The sequence below is a fragment of the Buceros rhinoceros genome, unplaced genomic scaffold (assembly GCF_000710305.1).
Source record: "Buceros rhinoceros silvestris isolate BGI_N320 unplaced genomic scaffold, ASM71030v1 scaffold39093, whole genome shotgun sequence".
Lineage (NCBI taxonomy): Eukaryota > Metazoa > Chordata > Aves > Bucerotiformes > Bucerotidae > Buceros > Buceros rhinoceros.
Window position 1 is genome coordinate 9,339 of NW_010404960.1, and position 11,332 is coordinate 20,670.

General features: G+C 48.7%; 1 protein-coding gene across 2 annotated transcripts; it reads right to left on the minus strand.

Moving 5' to 3' along the window:
- Positions 1–1,118: 1,118 nt before the first annotated feature.
- LOC104491172 (chromosome unknown open reading frame, human C9orf89) lies at positions 1,119–11,117 on the minus strand. 2 transcript variants are annotated; one of them, XM_010133548.1, is made up of 5 exons: positions 10,977–11,117; positions 8,970–9,123; positions 4,827–4,886; positions 3,023–3,094; positions 1,119–1,460 (listed from the first exon to the last, which is right to left on the minus strand). In XM_010133548.1, the coding sequence occupies exons 1-5, from the start codon at positions 11,085–11,087 to the stop codon at positions 1,348–1,350; spliced, it is 510 nt and encodes a 169-aa protein (XP_010131850.1). In that variant the 5' UTR covers positions 11,088–11,117; the 3' UTR covers positions 1,119–1,347. The 2 variants fall into 2 exon arrangements, with proteins under 2 accessions (XP_010131850.1, XP_010131851.1); XM_010133549.1 differs by lacking the exon at positions 4,827–4,886 and having other exon boundaries at positions 1,228–1,460.
- Positions 11,118–11,332: the final 215 nt, after the last annotated feature.

The window sequence follows — 11,332 nt, forward strand, 5'->3', positions numbered from 1 at the left end:
GTTCACAGCTGACTGTTTTGAGCAAACCACTCCAAACGACTGAGGAATTCGTGTGGGATCTTCCAGTGCGCAGTAACTCATGATGCAGCTGCAACTTTCATTCAGGTGACGTTTGATTTGATCTGGAGATCTCTTTGGTCAGCCAGTGAATGAAGAGCCACAAAGCGCCACTCTCAGCAAGCGCAGGGACAGGGTCTCCCCACACTCCTTAGGCTTTTCAGCAGGCAACTGAAGAACTAACTCCCCGCTGAAAAGATCGTTTCTCCCAGCCAGCTCCGAATGACCGCACCTCCCCTCGGGAGGAGGACACCTGTTTATCCTGAGCTAGGCAGGAGCATCGTGAGGTCCATAAGGCTAAGAAACCCCACCTGCTCCACTCCCCGCATCTCCCTCAAGAATTTCAGTATTACAATGATTTCAACTCACACAAGGAAAATGTAACACCATCAAATGACACTGGGAACAACCTGGGGCTCTTCAAGTAAGTGTACATATTTTTGGCCATAAAAAAAGCCCCAAGTCATGGCACTTAAGTCCCTGCAAAATATCTTGGATTACTTCAATTTCCTAGACACACAGATCGCAGATCACGTCACTCGAAACGGAAAAGCCAGTTAAATCTGAGAAACTTCCTTGGTAGTTTCAAGTGGTTCAGATCAGCCATTCCAGTCCTGAGGACCCTCTGCAGGCTGGGAACCGGTCTGCACCAGCTCCAGCACACCCAAAGCACGGCCAGCAGCTGCGTGGGAACACGGACAGGACAGGCTGGGGTGAGGCACCCACGGGAGAATCAGAAAACACGGCAAGCGCAAGGCACACACAAAGGCAACCGGCCCCGACGGACCGCACAGGTGCCAGCACCCACCTGAGCTCGGGCAGAAAGCGCCAGGGATGGAGACACACCAGACAGTCCTGGGACGGGGATCCGCTTCCTCGTAAGGCTTTGAGGGAGTGTGGGGCTTTACGTGCTTCTCCTAAGTTAATGATCACAAAGGACAGGCCACTGTTCTTGACACGATTGGGATCCTTCATTCCAGTACAAAACACAAACGCAAACATGGCTTAAGAGCCATGATCGCTTCCGGTAGCAAGTTACAGTTTGTATTAAAAACATGTTTTATCCAAACGATAAATACTTTAAAATAAGCGTTTACAAAAATAAACGGTCCATTCCCAGGAGGAAGGACAAATATAGCAGAAATTCTGAATACACCTTGAGGCAACCTGATTATTGATGAAGCTGGTTAATAACATCTTTGGTAGCAGAGTACAGTACGTTAATATTCATGCACCGTTGTCAGCCCTCGGCAGGAATACTGTACAGGCGAGCGTGGAGGCAGATGCTCCTTAGTTTCTTGATACATCTTCCAAATACAACATACAGATATTTCTAACGTGTCTTCCTATGATAACAGGAGAAAAGCCCAAGACTCTCCTGGCTCTTCCTATGACTTTGGTATCTAAAACAGAATGAAGAGACAGTGAATGCCATGAAGTTTCATTCCAGCTTGTAAGCAGCATCTCCAAAAAATAAAAATCCATTTAAAAAATTACTCCAGAGCAAAGCCCATTTCCCCCAACACTGTACACACCAACCGCCGAGGCAGGGTACCACTGAGCCTGTGAGGATTCACCCCTGTGAGCTCGGACACGGCTGAGCTAGGTAAGGGGCAGCTTTACACCTGAGCACGGTGCTGGGTGGTGCAAGGCTGAACACCACACCCAGGACTGCTGGCCCTGGTTCACATGGGGCATTGAGATACTGCACAGGCTCAGGAAGAGCCTCAGAAACGGGGAAAAAGAGCGTTGGAACAGAAGACTTGGAGAGATTAGTTGGTAGTTTTAGCAACAATTCCAAAAATGACAGGCTAGAGCTGAAACGAGTTCAAACAGAGGGTGAGACACACGCTTCTAATGCTACAGACAGTTAACTGGGATCGAGGAAGCGATGGATTCCCTGGGGTTTGGGTATCAGTCCTTGATTTCTTTTCTGGAAATGCTTCTGTTCAATGCTGGGGTCGGAACCTGATGAAGGGCCATGATGGCAGCTAAGGAAACATGCAGGTCAGCCTCGAAGGTCTAATGGCTCCCTTTTAGCCTTAAATCCTGTCTCCATGGACCGTCCAGCTGAGGAACTCTGATCTGGGGATGAAGAGTAACACAGCCCAGACTCCCACAACAGCTGAAATGTCCGTGAACTGGTGCTACTGTGGCCTACAGCTCTGGAAGAAAAAACCAGTGAAGACCAACGTCCCACTGTAACTGCTGTGACCGGGATACGAGGAGCAGAAGGCGCTAAACCAACAGGGGTTTGGATTCTGCTCCCCAGCTCCCGTGTGAAGGCTGGCACTGCCCACAGCACCACGGGAAGACCTGAGAGAAGGTGCCAGCTCTGAGTCAGCTCCTCTCCCCCGAGGTCTCTCCGCTGGCACTGACTTGCTGCTCTGCTGAAGCTGATCCATGAGGACGCGTCACTGCTCCTTCTGCTGAGAGCCGCCACTCTCGCAGCTGCCCTGGCTGAGCGGAAGGCAGCGCTGTGAAGAGGAGCAGGAGCTCCGCTCCACTGGCTGCTGAAGCAGGTGACTTTCAGCCAACAGCAGGAGCGAACGCCCACAGCCAGCTACAGGGGCAACAGCTGTAGTTGCTTGGGCTCAGCAAATGGAGCCAGCGCCCTCCGGCCCTGGCACTGGTCATGCTTCAACCAGCTCCAAGGGCCACGGAAGCCCAAAGGTTTGGGTCTATCTCATGGCTGCTGGGCATCATGACCCATTGCTATAGCAACAGGAGCTCACGTGACTACAGTCTTTAAAGAGAGCCCCTATTTGCAGCATCCTCTAGAGGGAAACTATCCATTATTTATATCTCAGCAGGTCTGAAGTGCAATTTGTATCCTAAGCTCACTAACGAACGGCGACACCTTGACCCGCTCTGTTCAGGAAGCCATGTTAGATAAAGGGGCACGCCGCTCTCCCGCCCCGTGCTAGAGAACAGCAACCGAGAGGAAAACCCCAGAGCAGATTACCTGGGCTGCAGCAATACCAGAACAGCGCAAATCCTGCTGCCACACTGAAACAGGCGAGGAAAAACACCGGACCTAAAGGAAGCGGAAAGGGAAACACATGAAGGCAGAACAGAGCACTGGACAATTAGCTGAGTTTGTAAATCATCAACTGCTATTAATATGCGTAATTAAGCATATTCCAATGAAGCAAATGCATCACAACGAGGTGTGTTCAGCAGCTAACGTACTATGAAGCGCATTTATGACACTGTCATTAATTTCTACTACAGCTGCTTTGCCACCTGCCACTGCTGGACCCTCCCCACCCGCACAGCAGGGTACTCCATCGACAGCCCCCGCCAGGCCAGGGCACTGCCTGAGGTGACACCCATCCCAGGAGACTGCGGTCCCTTACCAGCAGAGTTTCAGGGTTCTGGTTTTTCCCCATGGATGTTCCACAAATTCCACTTTCATGAGCAGAGCACATATTCTTGCTCCTGTTTAAGTTCTGCTGGAAGCGGGACTGCAGAGCCCACGCACACTCAAAGCAACTCTGCCACTTGGAACAGTCCCTCCCTGCGCCTGCCTGGAACCACCTGCAGGTTAACGCTGATGGTCAGTATCGAGGTCTAATAAATAAAACCTTCCTAATTCATACTCATCCACAGACAAACCTCCTAAGGGTTTGTACCTGCTTCCCTTCTATCCAATATTCTGATTTATTTGCTACTTCACTACGACTATAGTTAGACTAAACTGCCCTTGTCAACTTAAGAACGTGGTACTGCCGAGGAACAAGCAGCAGGGTGACCACGCGGACAAGGACACCGGAGGCACAGCGAAGGAGCTAGGGCCTGGTTGCTCCTCCAGCTGTTGTCTCCAGCCAGGGGGGCTGGAGCCCGGCCACCTCCAGCCTAAGCCCAGCTCTTCTGTCAGCATGAGTACGAACAGAATTGACTTAATCTCCTTATTTCCAGGCATGGTCTCGGCTCCTCCTGTCCTGTTACGCTGCGGTCAGCAACAGCGGTGTGAAAACCCTGACCAGCACTTCGGTTCAATATTCAAAGTAACAGCAACACGGGCAAAAATATACCCTGAGTTGAACTGCGTTGCTGCCCCTCATTCCAGTTTTCTCTCAGCCACAGTTCAGAGGAGGTGCTTTTATTCTCCCACAATCGTATCCAGATTTCTGAATAAAATACCAATTAAACTTTAATAATTAAATAGTTCATTATAGGTTTTTAAAATTTCTCAGCTCTCTTTCAGATCTTCAATTCCTTTTCAGAGTATCTCCCAGTGAATAAAACACATGCCTCTGATCTGGGCACTGAACAGAGGAAGAGGAAATATATTAGCGTGTTTTCCTAAGGAAAATCTACTTGAGTTCACCCTTGATCACCTTCCTTTCTGTCTTTCTTTTCAAATGACTTTAATTGTACTTAAATTGAAAGATTAAAAAACTGAAAAAAAGCACAAGTTATATAAAAAATTACTGATGGCCTTATGCAAAATGACAGCAGCACCAGCTGAGTAGACTTTGCTACTGAAGCATTGAAAAAGTCACAGGAGATGAAGAGTTTCTCTGTGACAGTGTAAGAAAGAACACCCCGGGAAATACCAATCAAACTCCACAGACTCTTGAATTTCCTGCCACTGGTTCCCTCAACAGCAGCTCAGTGCATTTTCCTCTGTTAATTCCACTTAACTTGTGACAGCAAAGACATCATAAAACAAACTGTTTGTGACACGAGAAGGAAATTACAGGATAAAATAGATTGCATCATAATCTGAGAAGCCATCCCCTCCCGTGAGGCTGTTTATTTACCCCTGTCATTTAGCATATATTGCTCCTTGTCGGAGTCTACCTCTGTGGGATCTCTGGTTTCTAGGAACAAAAGCAACACAGGAGAAGTTAGTACTCAGCTCCAGCAAACGAACGAACACGATCAGCAGGTGCAGAATTGTGCAAAACAAAAGACAGTTCAGCAGAGTACCCGATTCCGACAGGAAACGTCCACCCTCCCACAGGTAAACACCGCTCTGGTTAGATCTGGGGGTGTGCTGCCCAGAAGACAGGCACACCGTCACTCGAGTGCAGCAGCCCCTCTGGCGTGGTCAGGCCTAACCGCACGGTGACATTAGACCTGCTTCCCAGTGAGGAAAGCAGGACTTGACCCTTCCATAACGCCAGAAATTGTCATTGAAACAAATCAAAACTGTTGTTTAATATCTGTGCTAATCCGAAAACCGCCTGTACTTTAATAATTTTGTAAGTTAATGCATCATCATTCTTTCTGTTTTCGAGAAAATCTCTGGGCGTGAATGTATCTGGCGAACGAAGCCCTTGGAACACACCGGGAGGAACACACAGACTGTTCACCTGGACTGCTCTCAGCTTCTTCCACAGCCCGCGGGTACAACGTGCTGACCTTTGGCACAGCTCATTTTTGCCTCTATCTGCTGGTAAATGCTATCAGAGTGGGGGGCTGACCTGGGGACCAGGGGTTCGGTAGTTAGCAGCAATGAAGCAATCCCTGCTTTGGGCAGCAGGACCTGCAGCTCCTCTAGAGGTGCCGCTGCACGAGGATGTGGAGATAACGCTGGCTGCAGAGGGTGTGTGCAACTCCAAAGAACACCCACCGCCACCACCACAGAAGGCAGAGGAATGACTCTGCTCTAATGCAACATGGATCTGCAAAACGACTTTTTTTAGCCAAACCTCTTTGTGGCCAAGAGGGTTAAAAAAATAATTTAAAAAAATGTAGAAAGTTAAATCTTCAAATGCAGCTGTCGGTAGGGAAGACTCTGAGACTGTTCGGTTTCAGCTGCTGCCCTCCTTCTCCACGACAACCTGGAGCTAGGTGAGGTGCTTTGGAAAACCACCCTGTACCCCCGTGAGCAAAGGGGACGGGACCCGCTGTCAGCCGGTGAGTCAGGGACCATCCGCCTCCCACGCTCAGCAGGTCCCTCAGGGCGGGCAGAGGCCAGGGCATGGGCAGAGGCCAGCAGAGCAGAAACATCAGGAGCACGTTGCTGCTCAGCTCAAGAGCCGCTGAAGCTAAGGATGGCCGCAAAGCACCGGTGATCTCACGGGGCCTGCCCGCTTTGAGGGAAGTCCTCCCTGTGTTCCCCAGCTCAGAAACCCTCATGCTTCACGGGTGAGCACGGCCACATCTCCGCACTTCGTCGGGCTGTCGCTGTGTGGGGCTGATGTGACCCTTTATCCTTCTAGTCTAAGCCAGCATTGAGAGAAAGCAAAACGTTTTCTGAGTGGCTTGGAGGATGCTGTTTGGCTTCAACAGCTCTGAGGTGCCCGAGCCGTGGGCCTCATCCACCCTCTAGTGGGAAAGCGAGACATTTCACTGGCAATATTATACTGGAGGCAAAGAAATTCTGTTCAGCACAGATTCTAAACTTGTTTAAAAGAGGGGGGAAAAAAATCTTTTAAAGGATTTCCTCTGCAAAAACCACTATTTCCAGGAATTTCTCCAGATGTTTATAACGCTGTTTGTTTCAGTTCCACCTGCATTCACAACAAAGCCCCCGTGTTAGGATTCCCTTTTTTCCCCTCACATTTGCAGACTCTAGAGTCAATTCTGTAAATGCTCCGTGCTTAATTTGACAAATTCCACAACTAATCCTGTGAGTAGCTTTTGAGGAACATAGAAGTTGTCCCTGTTAGAGGTTGGAAGAAAACACCTCTAATATTCACAATGCTCGGGTTCATGTAAATGAGAAGTAACAGCTCGTGCTGGAAAGGGAGCTCTTCCTGAAGAACAAAATTGATCATCCTTTTAGCTCAAAACGCTGTGGACCATTCGGTTGAGAGTGGAGACATTTGTTTTAGTTACAGAACTCCTAAGAAACAGCAAACACAACAACCTCATTATTTCCTCCTCAGGAACTGCAGAATCTCACCATGCAGTAGGATTTTAACTCAGTTACTTAAGTCATTCTCATCATTCTGAGAGTGTCTCAACATACAGAGAATTTAATGACTTGTGACAGTTACTGAAGCCCCTCTGCGTAACTCAGCAGCAGCAGCAGAACAGTTTTGGGGCACCACCAGCACATGTTCTTGTAATGCACAGCCTGGATGCGAGCTGCCTGAGCACCAGCTCTCAGAAGTGACCACCTCCATCGAGTGAAAGAATGAGCATGTTTATGCTCTGGCTAGAAGTGGACGCGTCAGGCGAACACCCTGCGCAAGCTCCCTTCCAGCTGGGTTGTCTGATGGCAGGGGACAGCGGCAGAGTTCAGCTTCACTGTATCTGCCCACCTCCCAGTATGAGCTTCGTGGGCAGGGATGAGCTTGGTCCCCACTCTCGTACTCAGCTGGTCTCAGACCGTCTGCAGGGGATTGGCCAGGCCTTGGCTATCGTGTACACGTACACTAAAATGCATTTTCAGAAATGGCTTGTAGAAGGTGTTACTGAGCATTAGCAGAGCTTAAGCTCTTAAACCATCAACACACCATTGAAATTCTATTCTTAGTGACTACACCAAAGCTTCCTAAGTAGCTCTTAGTTAATAAAGGCTGTCTGCTGCCTTCCTGTTGTCCTTGACCTCTACCTAAGCCAAAATGATAGATCCAAAACTGACATCAGAGCCTGTTCCCTGAAGGGCATGATTTCTTCCAGGTGACCATCAGATCAAAAGCACTGCCTTAAAGCTGCTGCAAAGCTGAATCAACTGGCATTCGGGCTCATCTGAGATTCTGAGGCAGGCATGGGCCGAGGCTTTCCTGGTTCAAGGGCGTCCAGGTATGGATGTGGAGACATGGGTAACTTTGCAGCCTCCCTGCGCAGGCAGGAAAATGGCGCAGTCTTCCTCTGCGATGTGTTTGTGCTGGGTAGATACAAGCCTCACTCCTCAGAGAGGTGAACCGAAGGTAGACAATGAAGTATCTTCACAGGTAACTACAATTTCACATGCCATTTTCACTCCCGAAATAAAACAAGGCTCACTGGGTTTTTTTCAAACCTATGGACTTTTGCTGTAATGGTTTGAACCTCCCTGGAGTTTTACCCGCATGACTAAAATTAGCACTGAACTGTGCAATGTCTCACAACCAGAATCAACTGACTGGTAAAGCACTGGTGCTCTTAGATACTTCATAAGGATTGCTTAAACTGCAGCCCCTTTGCAGCTTCCTTGACTGAAATGTGGCTGCTTTCCCTCAAGCTCCTCCAGTCATTTCAGTATGGGTGATGTCTGACGGTGTTTCCCACCCATTTGGAACACCGTTCTTTTCTCCAGTTTGTTAGGTAGAGAAAAATCAAACCGACCAACCCCAGCCCCAACACATAGTGAGCATTATCCCAGGCTGGAGAGTCAGCTTGATACTTTTCCCTAAAGAAATGAGCTCCTTTGCAGTACTGAATCGAATCTGTTTGAGCCTTGGTCCTTCTGAAGTACATACAGGTATATTTGGGGTCAGCTTTATGGATAGCAGCCAGGCTTGTCAGCTGCACAGAACACGTCCTAAGTGATTAACATCACCATTGCAAGGGCCTGTGAGCGTTCGCTTCACCTTAAACTAGACACAGCTTGGAGATTTCTGGATTGAGGGGAAGCCAAGCTTCAGGGTCACCAGAGCTGAGCTTTACAAATTTGAGTTTTCTAATGTTTTTATGTGCTACAGGTCAGAAAAACACAGAGGAGATAACCGGGAAGCAATGGTTATGAAAAGGGAAACTGTACTTCATATGAGTCATGTTGCTGTCTTACATGTTGCACTTAAACTGTTTTAAAGACATATTTCGTATTTCAAAACAATCAAAGTTCTGGACTGCCCACACTTGTCAACAAACAACAAGAACTATGCAGGTAAATCCCCTTATGGCTTCTGGAAAATTCCAGTTGGAAGGAGTTAAGGTAACCAGAAAGTATTCAAATAACCTGAACCTCATCTGAAATGATGGTAACACACTGATGCAGAAATTCACAACTCTAGAAATCAACTTACTCAAGATTTTCCTGCTTGGCAGGTCATTGTACAGGTGTTCAGCGTTGATCTGCAGAGCCCTGTAAAACTCTTGACAGGGTCTCTCTCCTTTCTTTTGAAGGTGCTTTATCAGATCTGAAAGTCTGGTATGGAGCGATGCCTTTGGGTTCCTGAACTGCAAGAGAAGAGCACTCATCAGAAGAGAGACTGCAACAGCGGGAGATGGATCTTACATCTCTGTACAGTGTGCCAGGGAGTGACGATGCGCAGCCTGGGTTGTACCTGCTGAAAGAATGGGCCAAAACCCCTGAGGAGAACCCAAAAAGGACAGATGTGGGCTGCACAGCAGTCGACAAGACACTGAGCTCCACCGGGCCAGCACTGTTTAATGGAAGGCCCCGCCTTCCCTCCTCCTTTTCTCCGTCCCAATAAAGTGACGGCCACTCTGTCTGACGTCTTCTCTGCATTCACACAAACACAGCACTTGCTATTCTACAGTGAAATATTCTATTCAGTGTGATCCTGACAGCCATGGATAGAGAATATCAACAAATCAGTATCAATAAAGGGCTTTGGGCTTTTTTTCCAAGTTTTCCCTTAGTTGCCTAGTAATGATCACCCAAAGGTACTTTAAACTGCTTATATGAGTCCCAATATTGCAGTGTTCATCACGCCAGGATTATGTTTCATCATGTCCAGCACAATTCACGGCTGCGTACCTGACGCAACACGTAAAAATTCCCATTCCTCGGGCAACACAAGGAAGTACTTTTTCTCCTGTAATCCAAACTGTAATGAATACTAGGAGACCTTACAAAGAGGCTGGAGATGCACACCTGGCCTTACACACATCAAATGATCCAGCTTGTCTGGAGAATGTGCCAAGCCGGCCCCAGCAATGCGTTCTAGCCCAGCCTGGTGCAGCAGATCACCTCTGCAGCACTCTAGTCAGGATCCATTCCCGCTCCAGGGGGACAGGAATGCAATGTCCCTTACACAACGCTCCTTATCCTGACAAAATTCCCACAAAGGTCTACCAGATTTTAAGCTTCCTAAATGCTCAGCAGAGTTGACAGAAACCAACCTGGTCCTATGGGACACCAACTCACTTCTGTCTGCCAAGTGCAGAATTCACAGATTACCTTCACGGATTCTTTAAGGGTTTGTGTTGAAGCTGTGGAGCGAAGGAGATGATCTTTAATCGTGTGTGTCACACTGTTCATAGCGAGTGGCCGGACTGGTTCAGCCGATGATCTAGCACTCCTCTACTCCACTGAAACACTACTCGCCCCCACGGAGTTTCGTTCCTAACGTTAAAGCACTGGCGTGCCCAACCCCTGAGCCCTGCCAGCCCGAGGAGTCGGCGGAGGGCAGGTACTAACTGTTGTCAGTAGGGTCTGGGACTCAGGTTTCTCTGACTTTAACTTTCACTCCACACAAATTTAAAACACCTCCAAACAGTTGCCTGTTTCTGAAGGCTTCCTCCCAGGGCAGGCGGCCTCCCTCACACATAGCGGCACCACGGGAAGATGTTCCTAACTCAAGCCTCTTCCCACAGCTCCCACACCTGGAGGTGGGACTAAAGCCCCCTCCTCTACCAACACTCTGAGTTACTAACCTCACTGATGAGCAACTAAAATTGATTAAGCTAACACAAATGATTTTGTGAACACAGATCACCTGACATGACGCTCCACACTGGCTCCCCCGGGGCAGGGGAGGCATGCAGGGCACTCGGTCACACGATGGGTGCAATCCTGCCCAGGGAGCGGGTATGAGATAGCGTGATTCTGCATACACCCCATCAGACGTCACACGGGGACCGTGGCACTGAGCCCTCTCTCACCAGCACGTGGCAAAGGGAACGTGCCAGCCCTGTGACTTCTCTGGTACAACTGGTCAGCTGAGGAAGACGTGAGGAAGACGAGCTGCATGCGGCGCCAGGAGTGGAGCCTGGAAGAGGGCAGCTGAGCTACCAACCCGCAGAAACAACACAACATTCAGAGACCATAAAACTCATCAGATTACCTTTTCTGCTTCGGCGTTGGTAAGAATTTGGGGGTAGACTCTGTTAAGCTGAAGAATGATTTTATCGACCACTTGCTCGTTCAGCCGGCTATTGGTTGTAAGAAAATACATGTCGTGCTGCAGCCGATGACAATACAACTGATCTAGAGACAAAACGACACAAAGAACAGACCACAGCAGTTAATCAGCAAGGCCTTCTCAAACTCTGTCCTCTTCTTAACAGTAACTAAAGAGCTGAGATAAAATTACCCCCACAGGGTTTTAGAAAGCTGAACTATGTGTCAGGGAAATGCATCATGGCCACGTGCTTTCACAGAGCTGCCCACTTCAAAGGACACCCCTCTGAACCGGTGGTC